Source organism: Callithrix jacchus, chromosome 16 (assembly GCF_049354715.1).
Source record: "Callithrix jacchus isolate 240 chromosome 16, calJac240_pri, whole genome shotgun sequence".
Classification (NCBI taxonomy): Eukaryota; Metazoa; Chordata; class Mammalia; order Primates; family Cebidae; genus Callithrix; species Callithrix jacchus.
Genome location: NC_133517.1, coordinates 898,519 through 919,126, shown reverse-complemented (window position 1 = coordinate 919,126; position 20,608 = coordinate 898,519). Strand labels below are relative to the sequence as shown.

The 20,608-nt window shown below is 42.1% G+C and overlaps 1 protein-coding gene across 6 annotated transcripts in view; it reads right to left on the bottom strand.

The window, feature by feature from the left end:
* Positions 1-275: 275 nt before the first annotated feature.
* ATP6V1H (ATPase H+ transporting V1 subunit H) overlaps positions 276-20,608 on the bottom strand; it is a 100,258-nt gene continuing 79,925 nt past the window's right edge. For all 6 annotated transcript variants that reach the window (XM_002758895.7, XM_003734936.6, XM_035277162.3 and 3 more), the window contains one exon: positions 276-629. In XM_002758895.7, coding sequence (XP_002758941.1) covers positions 569-629 — 61 coding nt within the window. In that variant the 3' untranslated portion in view covers positions 276-568. The remainder of the gene's footprint in view (positions 630-20,608) is intronic.

Sequence of the window (20,608 nt, the reverse complement as noted above, 5' to 3'; positions counted from 1 at the left end):
TCTTTTGAACCACAGTGTCATGTTAAAAACTACGATTTTAAAGCTCTGCTACCACTAAGTAATAGCGGCAGAGTGTGAGAGTGTGTGTGTGGACACAGAGCTACACAGACAGATGAACAGAGGGATGGATGATAGAGACATAGGTTGATAGACTGACAGATTTCAAAACACGTATTTGCCATTCACTACTTTGCAACAATTCTCCCAATTTGGTTTGAAAAGGGACAACAGGTAACTGACTTTTGTTCAAAGTCAAAGTAAAAAGAGAGGCCATGTTTGGAGCGAGAACCCTTTAATAACTATTTTTATTTCGAGAGAACATAAATACAGAACTTGAAGGCAGTATATGTAACGGTAATACTTTCCTTAGACACAGAATCACCTACTTTTATACAACTTAACAGGCAAACACTTTTTTGTTTGTTTGTTTACAGGAAATCAGCATTGGGAAAAGCCACGTAACAGAGGAAATTACAAGTAAAGTCAAATAGTATTCACTGGTGGCTCTAAACACCAGTGCTCCCACTCCTGTGGGAGGCGGAGGTGAGGGCAGGGCCAAAGGGCAGGTTCAGCTTCGGGCGGCAGCGGTCTGCGGCTGCTCGGATTGGAGCTGTTTGCCAAGGTATTCCCTAAAAAGAGTGAAATGAGGAGGATTAGAATGTCAATAACAACAAATCACTTCCAAAACTGAAACACACTATGTACGATCATATATACTTAAACCTTTAAAATTTAAATTTTGAAAGTGCCTGTACTGTATGAATTCCACTTCATGTATCACACACAAACAAGTCAGGACAAACTAGTCATTCTTGTACTTTTATTAATAACTTATGAAGCTATTTACAATTACCCAAACAGGTGACTACAAGGAAGTATCATTCCTTCCTGGGGAAAAGGCTCCTGTCGTGTTCAGATAAAGGTCTTGTTTCCCCTTCCTGCCACTTCTGCAATCTAAGAAGTTCAAAATCACCTCAATTACCGTTCATTCAGAATGAATGACCTCGTAAATGAAAAACCAATGTCCTGCTGTTACAGAATGGGCACATCTACAGCCCGGGGTGACACAAGAGCACGGGAAAATAAATCACCGGAAGTAGCATCGGGATTCCCCACACTGACAGGAGCTACTGGACTGCATCAGCGAGGTCTAACCCTGCACAGAGACTGACAGGCCAGAGCCACAGAACAATCCCAGGCTGAGTAGCAGCACTCACTCCACAGATGAGGCAACTGGGGCTCAGGGCAGTGGTCCCCAGTCCCTTAGATCACCTCCTTCAGAAAGTCAGTGTGTGCCCACAGTATGTGCATATTCAGCTCTGAAGTACACACAGGCACCACTGTGAAATCCAGGACAGAAAATCATCTTGTCCCTATTTTCCTGTGAAGCCCAAACATCTGTTTTACAACCAGTTAGGAAGAAGAAAAAGAGACTTAAAAAAAAAAAAACTACTTAAAAGTTTTCCTCTTCTAAAAAGAGGAAAAAAGCATGAGTTCTGGAATAGAGACGTGGGTTTACGTCCCAGCTCCATCGCCTTCCGGATATTCCCACGGGGACTTTAGGAGGCACTGAGTGTGGAGGCCCTGGCGGGGATGCAAGCTGCAGGCACACTGTCAATGCCATCCAACCACCTTTGGGGCCCAGCACCGTCCACAGGTGAATGTGACTCCGCCTGTCTCCACAGAGTTCCAGAAGGCAGGCATTTCACCTGCCCTGCTCTCCCTCTGCTTCTACAAAGCAGCAAAGATTTTAAGACAGAAGCACTGTGAATGAGGAGAGGAGGAAAGGTCACGCGGTAGTGGAGGAGCAGGGAGGAGGAACTGGTGGCCCAGCACACACATGTAAAGTGTCACACACACACCCCCCACCCCGCAAAGGCTGTTCACTTTCCAATACTGTGAGATTGAATGAAGGCTCCCAGAACATGCAAATGAGTTGTGATCTTTTCCATCCTTCTAGGGAAGTTCCCTGTAACTGACTCATTAATGTTGGATGTCACATTAAGGTGTTTGTGCTGACATAATTTAGGCAATGGGCTCTTATTTCCAACCAGGACTTAAGTAAATAGTCACGGCTATTTCATGCAAAGGCTGAAAGGGAAGCTGTGCGGTTAACTTTGTTAGACAGGAAACAAGAATTTACAGTCACTATTGATGCTGCTGTTTGGAGAGTGCCTGCAGACTGGGGGCATTTGTGGTCACACAGATTTATCTGTGTGGTGGTGGGGGAGGGGGTAACAACATTCATGGCAAATTTCCAGATTTTATGAATATATTTTTTCCTACATATATCTGAGAAATTAACCCTGAAGTTAGATATGCTTCATTTTAAGGAGGTCTTGAAATACTTCAATCTTCGACTATTTAGTGTAGAGCCTTAGAAAACATTTTAGAAGTATACTCAAGGACACCGTGCCACTCTTCAATTACAGTAAGATGTGGTTCTCTCCCTAAAGGACTGATGTCAAGGACCAAGTTCTAAACGTCAGTTTCCAAAAACGACTAGTAAGTGTGTTCGGCAAAGCCTGCAGGAGCTCAGGCAGGGAACTGGTAAGCTGGTCCTGTGCAGCTGGTCACAGTCAGGCTCCCACCGCTCCATCCCTTCCAGAGGCCTGACGGTGGTTCATTCCCCATAGCAGACTTTACTGATACTTAGGAGACAACAAGTGGTGACGATAACTGATTTCTTCACAAAAGAAAGTCTTGAAGTAGGGCCGAAGTAGGACAGTAAAACAGGGCACAGCTGAGCTGTTCCAGAGAGAACGTAAAGACACACACAGCCACAGCTTCCTTGCCACCATCTCCCACTCGTTTTTGTTTTCCTGGTCAAAGAGATACATTACGGGTAACATCTTCTCCTATGCATTTTTTTTTTTGGCGGGGGTGGGGGGGGCTGAGGGGGTGGGGTAGACAGTGTTTTGCTCTGTTGCCCAGGCTGGTACAGTGGTGTAATCACAGCTCACTTCAGCCTTGACCTCCGGGGTTCAAGTCATCCTCCCACCCCCAGCCTCTTGAGTAGCTGGGGCTACAGGTACACGCCTGGCTAATTTTTGTATTTTTTGTAGAGACAGGGTTTTGCCATGTGGCCCAGGCTGGTCGTGAACTCCTGTGCTTTAGCAATATGCCTGCCTTAGCCCCTAAAGTGCTGGGGTTACAGGTGAGCCATGGCGCCCAAGCAGGCTTTCACTCTCATTTTGCCCGGAGGCATGTACTTCTTCATGACCTAAGAATGTGACACAGAAAAATCAGCACCTAGGCAGGGCGTGGCTCATGCCTTAGCACTTTAGGGGCTAAGGCAGGCGAATCACAAGGTCCAGAGACCAAAACCATCCTGGCAAAGATGGTGAAACCCCATCTCTACTAAAAATACAAAAATTAGCTGGGCATGGTGGTGTGCTACTGTAATCCCAGCTACTAAGGCAGGAGAATCACCTGGGAGGTGGAGGTTGCAGTGAGCCGAGATCATGCCACTGCACTCCAGCCTGGCAACAGAGGGAGACTCCAACTCAAAAAAAAGAAAAGAAAAGAAAAATCAGCATCTCCTTTCACCTCCACTCCTCCTCTGCCTGCTATTGAGGGTTTACGTAATTTGAATCTGGGGGAAGAACGAACAAGGACTCATAGCTGAAAGGGGGTCCAACGAAGAACCTGCAGATCAGGGGCCCCAAGTGGAACTTTGTGAGCCTGGCTTGAATAATGTAGGTCAGAATGGCAAAAGCCCAGCAAGAGAAGAACCCAGACAGGACTCACGAAAGAATCCAATTTCTTCCTCAAGCTTTCTTGAAATTGCTGTTTGTTATGGCATGTGGGGTGTTAGTGACTTGTTAACCTATCAGGAGGAACTGAATGGTGGCGAAATGGAAAGGCGTATTGCACTACAGAAAAAGACCTCACCTATTAGAACTTCGGGGAAAATCTACTCCTTTAAACTTGCCTTATAGAGTATCATAGCTTGCGCCCCTGAGTGTCAAATGACCTATGTATGTGGTCAATGAAAACATTACCAAGACTGGGGGACATGAGCCTGCCTCTGAATCCTCTGTGCCAGGCACAGGGGGTCCTGGCATCAAGGGCCTAAAGCTGGGAACACAGGATGGCTGTTCCGAGCCACCATGGAAGCTTTATCACAGGTATGCCCACACATTCTCCCCTCTCATTTCAGGGCACCCTGTGAGCCAGGCACTATTAATATCTTCTCCATTTTATAAAAGAGGAAACAGGCCTCAGAAAACTTCATTAACTTGCCTGGGGCAAACTGAGCGAAGTGCCTGCTCAGGGTTCTGGTTCTATTCTACTGTGGGGCTGCCTGGCTTCCAATAAGAGCCTGGAAAGGTACAGAAAGCAGACACTTCCTATTTTGTACATTAGAAAACAAGAGGGTGTGAAAATTTCTTCAGGTTAAAGTTACACTACTGTCAGGCAAAAGGAAAAACTAGTATAGATTTTACCTCAGGGGATAATAATAATAATCTATAACAAAGGATGCCAGGAGATCTTTTGTGAATTAATCTGAGTATTGAGTCAGTCTTATACATGAAGATCAATACAATAAAATTTCAACTTATAATTCACTCAAAAGGTGCCTGACTCGTACAAGCAATCTATAGGAATTTGACATTAAATCTTTGCTTCTGTTACCCAAGATACAAAATTTGTGAAGTGCAATATTTTTCTTCTCTTTAAATTCATCCATACCTGAAATCTCCTGGGATTTCAACATCTCTGAAACTGAAAAAAGGGCAGTCTGAAAACCTACTCCCCCTTTTAAAAACCCAAGTACATAAACAGCTCACAAAAGAGATCAGACTGCTGCAGAAGAGTTTACATCTGATGAAGAAACGCTGAAAAACTACCTTCCCCTTCGCACAAGGACCACTGAGCCGGCTGCGGCTCGACAGTGGCATCTGACAGTGACTGTCTATCTCGTTCTATCCTGTCAGGAGACAGGGCACCAGGAAGCACTTACTCAGGCTACAGGAACTCTTCAAACAGCAGGAAGACCGCCACCCATCCTAATCAAATGTCTTACCTTCACAGTATACTTAGTTACTTAAAGACTCAGACATTACAAATGTGTCTTTCTTTAAAACTGTAACTGAAGACACCCACTGTAATGGTATTTCAAAATGCCAACTTCACCTATATAACTTGAAACACATGGCAGCTTCGGCTGTGTAATTTAGTGGCAGGAAAAACGTATTTTTTTTTACTGGCAAACATATTAATCAATGAAAACTACTTTTATTTTCCTTTTCTGGCCTTGCCTGCCCACAAAGCCAAGTGGAAAACCCATTGTCAGCAGCACTTTCGTACAGTTTTCTCCAGCCTTCCTACGGGGTGCAAAACTGTCATAATTACAGTTGTGACGTTGCTGGAATCTATAGCCTACTTCTTTCTGTTGTCAAAATGACCATTAAAGCTACAACCAAGTCTTAATGACATGTCCTTAACCTTTACCTATCCTGTTTTGGAAAACAAGTTGGTACTACATAAATCATTAACAAACGATTTTTTTCTAAATATAGAAACAAAATTGATCTTAGAAACTGTAAACTTTATAGTTGTTTAGAATACAGATTTATCGTCGGCAAGGGGAAGTAACCCATGAAGTTTTACACGGCTCTACTTTCTTTAATGCCGACTCACTATAGTTTGGTGAAATTCAGCAATTCCTCTGCCTTTTATCATAATTTTGAACATAAAGCAAACTTTGTTTTTACGAACTAAAAAAAAACAAATTGTTTTTCCTATGTGACAGCTGAACCACATAAAAACCACAGTGCTCTCTCACCTGCATCTAATTTACAAAAACATTTAAATTCTAAGAGTAAATACGATATAGTTCAACTCTTTGTAGGGTATTTTGATTTCAGCCTAGGAAAAATAGTATTTAACATCATGACATATATCACTTTCCAGTGCCTGCTGGTTACCAAGCACTGCACTAACTGCTTGGCAGACAGTTTTTTACGTACTCTTCACAAGAATACCCAGAAAGGTACAGACGAGCCCCATTTATAGATGTGTAACTCGAGTTTAGCCATGGTAGCCGACATGCTATAAGGTTAGGACAACTAGTTTGGTGTAGGGGAGTGTATTTGTACCAAGTCTGATTTCAAAATTCTGTTTTAATGACTAATAGTATTGCCTCATGGTACATTATTCTACCTCTCACTGGCGGGACATAGTATTGTATAGCTGTGAGAATAGAAAAGACTAAGAACATCACACTGCAAATCCTCAATTTATTTTCTCAAACATATTTTCATAACCACTAGACACTTCACTTTCTAACAGCATCTAAATTCAAAGGCCAATAGATTAGCAGTCTCCGTAAAGAGGTGATCCATGAAATTAAAAAGGAAAAAAAAAAGTCAGTGATCCCAAAAGCCTGTACTAGAGTCTATCTATAGGAGTTGTAGTCCTAAGAAATAAAAATGTACGTTTTAAAAGAAATTCCATTAAACAGTGCATTCTAAAAGCAATTTATGTAAAATTTGCAATAACAAAGTTATTTCTCCTACAGGAATTCCACTAATCAAAAATATGCTTTTTAACCAGCTATAAAATCTAAATGCCACTAAGCAAAACCTGCATTTGTCTCTGGCTGAGCTCAGGAGCTGTCCTCTTCGCCTGCTGCTTGCTACCAGCTGTCACATCAGCGTATCTTCGTGCCTCGTCACCTTTCTGACGTGTGTGGCTCTGATGGGCAGGCTACGCACTCAGCCACTCAAAGCACTAGCGTTGGCAGCACACACTCCTTAACCTTTTAAATACTGGTTCCCGATCAGCAATAGTTACAACCAAAAGCAACCTGCACAACACACGGCACGCCCCCAGCCAAGCACACGACACACAGTTAGACCCGGTTACACAGTGCGCGGTCTGGGAGAAATGCCTATGGAGTTACAAGAACTTCTAACAAGAACGTTTCTTTTCTATTTATTACAGAGATAGCATGTAAGCGAAGTCCACATTTAAGGCTTACTGCAGACTGCTTTTTTCTTGCATTTTTATTATGAATGTAAGACTGAGAGCATACGAGGGTGGAGAGGGTGTCCCATTCATTGTCTTCCAGTTTTCAAATCAGTGCCTAGTATAAACTAAGAGATCAATGACTTTTGAATAAAACATAGCTGAAGAGTCCTACAGGAGAGTTAGACCTGGAAAAGGATGCATCTTTCTCCCACAGGAAAACGTGCTCCAACACCAGTAGAGACCAAGTCTTCAGCAGTTAAAGCTACCAACTACTCCCTCACCTAACTGCAGAACTGCTCAAACAAAATTTAAACTTATTTTTCATTCGAATCTGCATATAAGAAAGCTCAGCTAAGTCCACAGTATAGAAACAGTATCTTAGAAGGCTAGTTCAATGTTTTAATGATATGTAGTAGAAAGTGATTTAAATCAGCTTTATAATTATACTTGAAGGATCTCCTAGCCTACAAAATTATATTCTTTAGAGGATCAATTTTTCCACAAGATATGCAGAATCTAAAATAAACCAAAACACGTGGGCCAGATGTTTCCTCAACATGAATTATAATCACCTGAAATGAGTCTCAGAGTTATTTAAAGAATAAAGCAGATTATGCAACTTTGGCACGCTACATAGAAGGTAACAGAGGTTTTTGATTTGTGTGTGTGATTTTGTTTAGTAACTAAAAAGGTCAAAGATAAAACTGGGAAGTCACTGGCCTCCTCCTTCTGATTTCTCTTCCACATCCAACCAGTATCCAGGTCTCACAGCTCCTCTCTCCTCCCTCCATATACTGAATGTCTCCCTCCCTCCTCACCCCGATACCGCCTCTCACCATGGCTGGATTCCACGTGCAGCCTCCTTGCTCGTCTTTTTCCTCTAGTCTTTCACAATTCAAAACCCAGTACCCTCCCTCCAACCACTGTCTCTAAAATGGCCTTGCTGAAATAACAGTTATTCCACCCCTCAGTGGTTTTCCACAGCCTCCAGGAAGGAACCCAGAACACCAAAGCAGAGACGGTTTGCTGTCCTGTGGCCACTATCCATGTCTCCAACTTTATTTTGGCTTCATAACAGACTCCGGCTGTCTGGTAATTCCCCAGCTGGGTGGGGAATCTCTCTACCTGAATGTGTTTGCATGCACAGCTCTCTCCCCCACTTCCTCCTTCTGTTCACAGTCCCCAACTCCTCTCTGCCCAGAACCCTCCTGGGCTTAAGCCTGAGTTCAACATGGTCACGTGGCCACACGCCCTTCCCATGGGGTCACAATGCAGCCTGCACTTACTGACCGCGGGATGAACCATCTAGCTTTCCTAAAACGGTAAACAGAAAAGTTAGACTTGTTTAAATTTGTCAACGCAATATAAACTTTACAAGTGGGTGATGAATGGACCTACTATCACCAACCCTCTCTGTCAAAAACCAGTTTTTAAATAAGTTAAAACAAATTTTGGCCAGTGGCTCATGCCTCCCAACACTTTGGGAGGCCGAGGTGGGTGGATTATGGAGGTCAAGAGGTTGAGACCATCCTGGCCAACGTGGTGAAACCCTGTCTCTACTAAAAATCCAAAAATTAGCTGGGTGTGGTGGTGTGCACCTGTAGTGCCAGCTACTCGAGAGGCTGAGGCAGGAGAATCGCTTGAACCCGGGAGATGGAAGTTGCAGTGAACCGAGATCGTGTCACTGCACTCCAGCCTGGCAACAGAGCAAGACTCCATCTCAAATAATAATAATAATAATAATAATGATCATGATAATAATAAATCTCATTTAAATGTAATCTACAATTCACTCTTTTTCTAAGTTAATAAGCCAACAGAAGTAGTGTAACTACTTCAGCTGTTTTAATTTCTTAAACATTTTAAGCATGCAAAGAAAAATTCTTGGCAATGCCTATGCCATTAGAATTACCAAATATTAACTTTTGAAAAACTACTAACAAGGGATAACAAGACTCTTCTCAAACTCTGAAAGGAAGAGGGGCATTAAAAGGTCCCGAAACCCAAGCACAACCACAGCGTTCTGAATTATCTGCCAGTGGAGGTAGGGCATATGACCCCACAAAACATAAGAATTAAAATCAAAGCAAGACAAGTATAGATTTCTAACTCCAGGGAAAGAGACTGCTAATGTCCCCCAATATCCTCTTTCTCTCCTTCCTCCTCAGTGACAGAACACTTTCATCTTAGTAGGCCACAGAGCCTATCAAAGGAAAAGATCTCATTTCCCTGTTCCTTTGCAGCTATGCGGCCAGAAGACTGGGTAACAACCAATAGGGTGTAAATAAGGTGGAAGTGCTGAGGGGCAACTTCCAGGAGCCTCTCCAAGACCTGGAACATCTTCCCAACCCCCACAGCCAAGAGGACAAGGCCACGGCCCGGGATGGCAGCGCACTGAGCTGGAGAAGCCTGGATCCCTGTGCTCGCCTAGTTCTGGTCTGCCCAGCCCACCCCTGGATGTTAGATAAAACAAATGTCTCTCTTATTGAAGTCATGGTATTTGGGGGTTCTGTTACATCATTAGATGAACCTATCCTTCTGATTACTGTTCTCTTGAGCATAAGTAACTATCCTTGAGACAAAACCTTGGCTGGAAAAAATCAACATCAGCACCTATACTAGACATACACTGGCTTTAATGCAAGTATGTGTGACTAGATCAGTCATCTGGAGACTTAAAATATATGTAGGTAACAGCTTACCTACAAACTTCAATAAATCTAGACACAGGACAATAGAACTAACTTTTTTTCCCCAAATATTGAAATTCTGAAACTTTCTTCTAAGGTTTCAATATCTGTCCCCTTCTAAACTCATGTTGAAATTTAATCCCCAGGGTAGCAGTATTGAGAGGAGGGGCCTGAAAGAGGTGACTGGGTCTTGAGAGCTCTGCCCTCGTGAACGGATTAATCCATTCATCAATTAATAGATTAATGGGCTACCACAAGAGTAGGACTGGGGTTTTATAAGAGAGAGAGACCTGAGCTAGCACGAGCAGGTGCCCAGCCTCCAGACATGTGGCACCTGCGCCACTTCAGGACTCTGCAGAGACCTCACCAACAAGAAGGGCCTCAACAGCTGCAGCCCCTCAACCTTCACTTCTCAAACTCCATAACCGTAAGAAATAAATTCCATTTCTTTAGACATTACCCAGTTTCAGGTATTCCATTACAAGCATCAGGAAATGGACAAAGACACTTTGCTCAGTGGTCTGTCTCGGCATGCAGCAGTCTTGAAACAATTTCCACCTGACAGCCTGTCTGTCATCTATGGCCCCGCCTAATTCCCATACACAGAGAAGAGCAGAAAGGCGGATTCCGATATCAGGCCAGAACCAACAAAATAAAGTTTAACAACATATGACAGAGAAAATCTTGTGTACCCAAAAAGATAGCAAGGTTAAAATACATTAGGACCATATAAAACTATCACCTACCCCAACTGGGAGACTAGCACAATTTAAACAGAGAAAGAAGAAAGGAGTGGAAGACAGACAAAAACAGCTGAGGGAAAAGTGCCAAAGTATGATGACTTGCTTTCATGCTATCCTTTAGAAAGAGCTAAGTTTCAAATTACATGTGAATGATGTTTCTAAAAGCATAATATATGAGCAATTTGATATGAAGGGCACTGACCATTGACAGGAAATCATTTAGTGGGAAAAACCAGGCAAAATTTTTAATCAGCAAAATATAAAATAAATCAAAACCCTCTGTTTTAAACATTTTAGAACACAACTTATACTCAAAACTATCCACAGATTATTCAATTAAAAAACATTAATATAAGCCACTCTAATAGTTACCTGTTCTTTGAAAAAGTTGTTGCTCTTTCTAGTGCTATGCTGCCAATAAGAACATTTCCAACAACAGTAAATCATCTGTTGTGTAGACGTCCCTATAATTTACTTTTATATTTGACAGTCAGTCTTGATTACATATCCATATATTATATTTGCTCTCATTTAACACTGATATAAGGGCAAAATAATTTCTAACAATAATTTCCAACTTGGAAGATTTTCTCCCTTAGAGCTTCGAATTAAACATTTATTTCAGGAAACTGTTCCTTAGATGCCACCATATGAAAAGACTTCTTATACAGCAACAATTTTTTAAAGTATATAACATTTTAAATCAAAGATACTTAAAATGTTTTATTTTGACAGAGATTTCAACAAGATTAAAGTAAATCATGACTACCAGGTTCTGAATAGATCCTATTCTACCCTGCTACCCAGAGGAGCTTCAGAGATTCAAACAATAGAAATATTCTATCACTGGCCAAGTACTTCTGTTTATTTGAAACCCTAAGGCATAAAAAAGACAAGTATGAGAAACACTACTTTCAAAGAGACTACAAATAGTAAAAAGGTATTTTTTTTAAACATATGATGACATATAATACAAATAATTCCAAATACAATTACTTGGGGGAAGAAAAAACAGGTTTTGAAATTGACAGGTTACAAACGACTACTTGCAAAAAAAATTCTTAAGTGGATATTTCTAATATACATTTAATAGAGGTTTTAAAGTATTTTAAATGACTAATATGTTATTTAATTCATTTTCTTGACTCTATGAATGGGCATAATAAAGTAATTAAATGTAAGCCATGACTTGCAAAGCCAAGATATATCAGAAAAAGGAACAAAGAGTATTAACCTGATCTGTAAAATTTCAAGGCTATCCTGATAGCTATACTTACCGGATAAAAATGCTTATACCTCATATTCTGTCTACGCCTAGGAAGACTTAGCAAGATGCTGAACTTAGGACTTAGGGGTCAGGCAGAGTTCAGTTGCCCTTAGAAGTCATTTTCTTAACACCCAGGAGGAAAGTCACTTTCCCTTTCAGTGGCCACAGAATCACTGCCCTGAACCTAAAGTGAAGTTGAGAAATGGAGGAAGAAAGTTATCTCTTTCCATAACGAAGAGCCAGGAGAGGCAGGCAGTGACTACATGGTGAAAAGGAAGGGACCGCCAGGCAATCAACCTACTGGGGCCCATCTATTAGTCTCAGACCATGGGACAGGAGCCTCCCATTGCTGGACAAGACCTGCACACAGCCAGTTTTTCTCACAAAACTCAGGGTTGTTGGGGGAACAAAAGGAAAGATGAGACCCCCAAGCCTCCAAAAAAAAAAAAAAAATGAAATCACTCCCCCAATTGCAGATATGGTAGCTGCAATCAAGATAGAAATGGCAAGGCTGGGGGCAAGGATACGTATCTTGTCAGGAAGAACTGTCTCCAAGAGTGGGTATGAGCAGCTGTACATCCATTCAGCTCCAAATATGCCTTACTGAAGAGCAGGATTAAAGAACGAATTTGGAATTGGGGGCTACACAGACCTGGGCTCAAATGTAACTTCCATAAGGAAAAGAATCTGAGCAATTACTTAGCCCCCTTCTGCCCTGGACTTCCCATCTCTAAACAGGAGAACATCTACCCATCTACTATAGAGATGTGTAAAGATTCAACAGGTAACTTCCCTGTTAACGCCTCGTTAGTGCCTCAATAATGCTAACTGTCTTTGCTCCCATCACCTGGAAAAGGACCGTCTCCCTCCACTCCCCCGGCTACGTGTGACACAAATATCACGGAGAAAGACCAGGGAATTCTCTGACCGACCACATTTAAAGAATGGTTCTGCTTCCTCCCCACTCTCTGGCCCTGCTTCTACTCTCAAATCACAAGTTTACACCATACAAGTTCAATCTTTAGCTAGGAGGAAAACATTTATTCAGCGTGTATGGACACCTCACCTCAACCCTGAATTAGCAGTTCCTTTCAATAAATGTGTACTTGCTAAGTTAGTCGATGTGAGCTAGTCTAGACAGATGCTTTGGTCTCACTAGCAGAAGGCATAACCGGCATGAAAGTTTTCTACACTTTTAATGGTAGACAGCCCCAGCTGGTTACCTTCCCTAAGGAACCATCCCGTCCTGGCTCCTCAGGGCCCTGCCTCCATCAGTTACCCAGCCCAGGAGGCCAGTGGCATTCTCGCTGCCACACCCATCGCACACTTTTCAGTCCTCCCCTTCCTCGTCCTCTCGGCTTAGTTTACACTGCTCACCACCACTCCATCCTTCCTGAAATATACCTGTTTTCCTTTGCTTCCCTAACAGCACATGTTACTGGTTTTCACCTTATTTTCCAGCCAGTTTTCCTTAGGGTCAAGCAGTTAAGGTCTTAACGGCTACCACCCACTTTCCCTGCGTAGAAACTACTCTTCTTCCGTCAGCCTAGTCCACGTTTTGTCCAAGTCCACAGCAGCAAGTGATCCTTAGTCTTTCTGGGGTCACACTGCTCTCTGACATCCCCGTGGAAAGCCTGGATGCTTCCCCTACCGCGTACAATTTCAGGGAGTTAATCCAAAACCTCCCAGTGAAGAGCTCCTGTTCTACACACACTTCTTCAGGGACTCTTATCCCCTTCCATGACTTTTTTTAAATCTCTCACTCTAGCTTATATCTTGTTCCTGAACCCCAAACCTGTATTTCCAGCTTTTGAATTTCTCCTTGGCTAGAATGCAGAAACATCAAATTCAATGTTTCTAAAAAATGAACTCCTCAGTGCCACCCTAATCCTGCTCCTCCATCTACATTCCTGCATGAGTCATGGGACACATCCAGCTGCAGGTTGGAAGCCTGACTGTCAGTCTTGATGTGACTCATTCGCCCCAGCTCCATGCAATCATTAAGTCCTGTCACTTCCATATTTTTAATAACTGAAAAAACTGGTCTTCTTTCCTCTGTCCTTGCTGTCACCCCTACTACCTAGGGAATAACTGCCTCATCTCTAGAGTGATCTAACAGTTCCCACCTGGTTTCCTTGCCTCTAAACTTGCCCCAAGCAGGAAGGGTGACGTCAAATACAAGCCTTCTCATAGCAGCCCCTGCTACGTCAAACACGAGCCTTCTCACGGTAGTCCTCCAATTGCTTCCATAATTCCAGGAAATGTCCACACTCCTTAACGTGACAAGGAAGGCTCCCCTACCTCAGCAGCCACAGCTCTCCCAATTAGCTCCTTCAGTGTCCGTCCTCAGCCTCACAGGGGCCAAGAGCCACTTGGCATGGGTGGCTCCAGAAATGGGGCACGTGCAGACTGAGCTGGGCTGAGTGTGAAACACTTGCCAGATTTTTCAGACTCAGTGTGAAAAAGATGGAAAATATCTTATCAGAAACTTTTACATGTACTATTCGGTGAAATAATCATGTAGATCTATTGGGTGAAATACATACATTCTTAAAATTAACTTCACTTTTAACTTTTAAAAATATGGCTACTTGAAACTTTTCCATTTCTCCTGTGTGGCTCCCATTACATTTTCACTGGGCCGTGCTCCTCCAGGCAACACAATTCTAGGCCAGTCCCCTGCTCTGTCCCTTCTGGCAACACCATCCACTCAGCAGTATTTGCTATCCTGAGGTGGGCACCAAATGTGAGCTAACAGAGGGCCAGCAAAGCACAAGGCCCCGCCCTCCCCCCTTGTCACCTTGGTCAGCTCCTGCTTAAGACCTCAGCATAGGCCTCAAGCCTCTAAGGAAGACAGTCCTGATTTCACCAGGACCAAGATAAATGCTTCACTCATCCTTCCCCAAGGGATGCAGAGTTCAGTCCGAGCTAAGCATGCAACACACTGTGCCGTCATTTTCCGTACCTGTCGGTTCTGACAACAGGTGCTAGCACCACGAGGGCAGAAACGTATCACCACAGCCTAGAACAGGACCCGACACAAATCCAGTGCTCAACAAACCTTTAACAAACAAATTACTAACGCATACAATCAGCCTTGTGGTTCCAGTTCTGCTCTTGGCTGATGACTGACAGCTGGGGATAAGAGGGCAGTGGCTGAAAAGCTTTGGGCCAGAGCAGCTGCCCTCCTCACACCAAACATAAAGAACTAGCCCCACATTGTTGTTTTGTTTTGTTTTGTTTTTTGGCCAGAACAGTTGTTGTTTTTTTTTCAAGTTAGACTTTGTGTCTTTAAAATTAGGACAACCAGACCAGAAAAAAGCTGATATTTTGGAAGAGAGGAAGAAGAGAGTCTGAAACAGGTTCACTGTGTTCTGGTTATCAATCTGGCTGAATCTGGAGAAACAGAACCCACACAAGAGGCTACGTGAAGCAGATGTACAGATAGGCAGCAAGGGATCCACGGCAAGCCAGTCCGCCAAGGTGCAAGAAAGCAGCCCAGGGTACATGAAGTCTCATCTGAGCATGCCTCCCTTGCATGGCAGCTGAAGGACCTCAGGAAGCAGCCAACCCCGAGCTGTATGCCCTGGGGGCCACATGATGTGCGTGACATGCTAAAGCTCACCCTGTTGGGAGGAGGAAGGGAGTGCGGAATGGAGCCTGGGCTGTCCTACCTCGGGATATTAAATTCTCAGCATATTTACAGCGATTCTTGTAAGAATAACAATAACAAGTGAGAAAGGGGACAGAATTGGGTCTGTCCAAGGCCCCCAGGAGAACTGTCCTGCAGAGAGGGCAGAAAGTCTAGTCTCAGCTCTTCGGAAGTCCTTCAAAGCCCTCTGAGGAGTGGGCCTCAGGCACCGTACTAGTCTTGGCCATCCTCCACTCCGGCTTCACTCAGCAGGTAAGGGAGAGACAGCCAGCCAATGAACAGACCAGGTGGGAGCAAGGGAGCTTCCTGCAGCCAGGAATTTGGAAGCGCACACCCAAACCATGCCGACGGGATGTGGAAAGCTGGGCTAGAACATCTTGATGGCACAGCTCAGCCTGCTCCTCTAGAGCAATTATGACAGGGTCTTGGGCAGGAGAAGCAATCCACAGAGAAGAAGTGAGCAGCCTGGCTATGACTGTGAGAAACCACGCAAGAATGGGGGGTAGAAAACACCGCTGCCTGCCTCGCTTCCTGCCAGCTTTCTGGTCTCCAGTTTCAGTGCACTGTGTGACTTCACTTCACTTAGATTCTGTGAGCTACCCGATATCCTTGTCACATTCCCCTTATATTTCAGCTAACCTGAGTAGGCATTTATTTCTCGTAAACAAACTCTTCTCGGAGAAGAACAAGAAAAACATGTTTAGACTTAGTTTAAGGTACTCTCACTAGCAGAATCAATTACATTCCTGTTTTGTTCTGATGGACCTTCTAGTGGCTAACTTGTTTCTATAGTTTGAACACTTACATTATTTCTTATAGTTTCTTGAATTTATTAAAACATGGCAACTTTTTTTAGATTATCATTTTAAAAATCCATTTTACCAAAACCATGAGTCTGAGTAACACTATATTGCATGGATGGACCTCAGTTACGTAAGAGAATATCCCACTTCTGAGGAGATCCATGCCCACACATCCAGGGCTGCAGGGCCATAACGTCTGCCACTTACTCTCAAGCAGCTCAGAAAATGAGAGAAAGAACGCACACAAATACAGCATAATGTCAAAGCTGGCAACTCCAGATGGAAGCAGCTTTTCAGTAAAAATTCTTTCCAATTAAAAAAGTCAAAAACAGACAAAGACTCATGAAAACATTTTTTCTTCCACACTTCCCTCTTCCACCTCAACCAGGAGGACGAAAGTGCCACACTGCAGGGAGGCGAGCCGTAGGGTGAGGGACCCTGGCTCTTTCATGACTCTGTTGGGCTCTGAACTCACCAACGTGCACAGTCCACGTGACATGAGAAAGATAAACCCCTTACTTACTAAAATCCAAAAAGAAGTAAAATGGCATTCAGAGGACTATGATTTTATTAAGGCTTTACACAACTTCAAAGGATGCCTTTTGGTGTTAGTTCTGCTACTGCTGGTCTCCCAGTTCTGCTTCTGACGTGACTCCACACACACAGTGCACTCACAGGGAGCCTTTGCCTGAAGTCCTCCCGGCACCCCAGCCGCATCTCCAGCAACTCACTCCTTAACCCTTAACACCTCTAGCACTGCCTGCTCCTGGTTTTCCCAAGATCCTGTGACACTGACATACACTGTCACAGCTCTCACCACACTGCACTGAAAATGTGTGCTGTCTTTATTTCCAACTCTGTATTTCTCTACTTTAGCACAAATTGAATTTTCTAACAAGTATTCCTGTTCATAACTACATTAGAGACAATTACAGAGATAAAAGTAAATACTCCCATAATTCTCTTCACTGAGAAAAGAGCTGGATACAAAGGAACAGCATAATGTTCAAACCACTGAAATGTTTACTCCGAATACATTTCTGGAATATTTGGCAAGGCAGGAAAAACTCATCCAAGAAGCTTTTTTCATTCCAGGCTTCTACAAATGCCTGGCTCTTCAGGAAAATAAGGCAAGAGGCGCACAGAGCACAGCTCCTACCAGTGTGAGAGGTGCCTCCAGGAGAATCTTACACAGTGTGGTCAGAGACGTGGTCGTTCAGGAGAACCTCTAGCCCTTGTACTAACAACTTTGGCACCTTTATGCTGAACTCCTTTTTTAAAATATAAGTAAAAACAGATGATAAACTTCATCCAATTCATCTAAGAGGATTTAGATTTTAAAATGTGACTGCCACACTGCTGCACAATTCTTTTAAAATTTAAATTTAATAAATTCATTTCCATTACCTATGAAACATTTTTCCCCCACCAAGACATAACATCTGGGCGACATATATGAAGGGAAACAGAAAATAATTCAAAAACTTAAATCTCTTTGAGAGTGAATATAAGGTTTTCTTAATATCACTAAATTTTTAGTATATTCTGCCAACCATTCTATTGAGGTTTACTGGATTTAAATGGTGCGGGCATGTGCACACATACACAAAGCCCATGAAACAAAATATACCAAGTGACCACAAGTGTAACTGCTCCCCACAGAAGGAAGAAAAGCAAGTTCATTCCTTTTTCCTACCTCTCCTCACTAGGCCGGATTTTTCTTTCATCTCTGCTTTACTGACCCTTTAAGTCCCACTTCAAGTGCCTGTTTGTCTAAGAAGCCAGTGTAATCAAACAAAACCAAAACAAGAACTGGATCCACAGATCCCCACGCTTAGTCATGTGCACCTATGTGTGACACCTGTAACTGATTTTCTGTTTAATTACAACGTGCACAGACTCTGTCATCCATCAGGGGTTTTATTTTCTTTACTGTCAAAATGCTCATTTTCCAACTCTTCCGAATTTTTATTTACGCTGATACTTTGCAACAATCTGAGATTTATATTATGCTGGCATTTCCAAATCACCTGTAATTCAGTGGTACACAGTGTCCAGAAAAGTTAAAGTTAATACACTCTTAGGAAACATTTCTAACTTACAAAGCAGCAGCAAGCAACCTTCGATTGGGAGACTGAATTACTCAGTGGATAGTGAGATAATACCTGTAAAGAATTCCTCTTTACCTGGAATTGGTTTGCATATTTTTAAAAATCCAGTTATATTTGTTTTGTTCAAATACACAAAACATATGACATTAGAGACATTTTCAAGTGTCCGTCCACTAAGAACATCATAATAATGTGGAGAATTCCAGGGACCCAGAAAATTTCAGGCACACAGAAAATCCAGACACCCAGAAGGAGAATTAATTTAGAAATCAGAATTCTAATTTAGAAATTAGTAATTAATTTGTCAATTAATTCTAGAAAATGTTAAATCTAGAAATGTTATGTTTATTGAAAATCATCTGGAATGTCTGGTAACTTATTACCCTAAAAGTCAGCTAAAACACGAAAGAGGTTTTCTTTTTTCTTACTTATGAACTAGTTACTTTTAGTCACTGTATTTATGGCTCTGCACTTACAGAATAACTAGAACATCCGAAGCAGATAAAAACACCAGAGAACTAAGCAGTATCATCCACATCCTTGGCCTGCTGAGTTTTTCCTATTATTATTAATTTATTTAAGAAAAAAAAATCTAGAGATGGTAACGCTCTTATAACTGATTATTCTGCCTAAGAAAGGGTTGAATAGGAATCTAGAGATACACACAGAAAATTCTACACGGGGTCCTCTGCCTACAGAAGTCACTGTTTCTTTCCCGAAGTCCTGGGCTGTCCATACGCACATATTGCTGCTTCTGAATTAGAGGCTGATTACATTTAAAATCATTCCGTGGGGGAAAAATGACGATATTTTATGATGTTAAATGGATTAATTAGGTGTATATACACAAGTTCTCTAAGTTGTCACTGTTTATATATTCTGCCAAGTTTATGAATATAAAAATCCAGCACTCTACAAAAGAACAAGGGACGCACCAGGAATGCCATGGTGGGCACAAAAAGATGAGACCCACACCTGTCACTGGCAGCGAGGCCCACAAGTAGGACTGGCCTGCTCAGGCCTCCCAGGTGAGGGGACCCAGTGGGTGCCACTGTCCTCTCCTTCCCCAGCAACTCTGTTCCTCCCCATCATTCCTCACCCACTGTCAGTCAGGGTTACACGTAATCCATTATTGCATGAAAATACAGACGTGATGTCAAAGAGGAGAAACACTGGTATTCTAAGACCTACAATTCAAGGAAATGGTTTTGAAATCAATCATAAAAATAATTAAGTATTTTCCAATTATATAACACTATACATTCCATGTGATATAAACTCAAATTTATCTCTACATTATCAAGAAACTTAATATTTAACTCCTTCTAACAGATTCAAAATCAAAATCCATATCTGACCCAGTTCCATAAGTAACATAAATTATGTTTGAAATGTAATTTTGAAATTATACTTAAAATTTTTTTAATTCACAGCAGAAAGTAGTGTTAACTCTATTGTATCCAAAGTTACAATTTAGGCTGATAAACAAAAACTTCAGCAATAACGCAATACCAAAAACCTAAAAATCTTTTCAGGTTTCAGAAAAGCCCAGGGATGCAGGCACAGTGCTGCTGCCCGTCACACAGACCTTCCTGCTCTCATCCGTGCTTGCATCTTAAATATGTCCAAATATTACTTCCCTGTGGAGGGCTGAAACACACCATTTATGACAACTCGTTTCCATTTAAATCAAGCCAATGCTAAAACAAAAACTCTACTGTATTGTCAAGTTTTCACTTGGTATGAGAGAAAACAATTTAGAGAAATTTCTAAAATTTAATCAGTAAACATCTTTAGAACACCAGTAGCATGTTTTAGGTTAAAAAGCCCCTATTTTAGGCAAGTAGAAAGGTATCTCTATGAGTATAGTTTAGTACAGACAACTAGGTTACCTGAAAAAAGGTACTGATCCAAACCTCTTTTACATTTCGGAATATACTTTGCAAAAGGTTACTCTCCAAATGGTATTCTATTTAGTATCATATTAAACTGGTATTGTAATAAATTGTTATTACTTGAGCAAATTTCATTCTCTGGCACAGGGAGCCACAGAAATTTATAAGCCACAACCAAATACTGAGATCACAGGTGAATTTTAATCTTCCTTCACACGAAAACTTCTCTATGAAGGAAGTGTGGGAAAATACTAACACTTAAGTTTCTCCATTAAATGCAAAGGAGCTTTATCATAGTTAAAACATTAAAATATTTAGAATTTGGCATATAATTAGAAAGAAAGAGGGAAAAATATTCTGTCATCAGTCAGTCAATGATAAAGAGCAAATAAACCAGAATTTCCCTGTAAAGTCAGAATACAGAATCCTCTTCTACATGGAGAAATGTACTATGAGACTAACTCAAGTT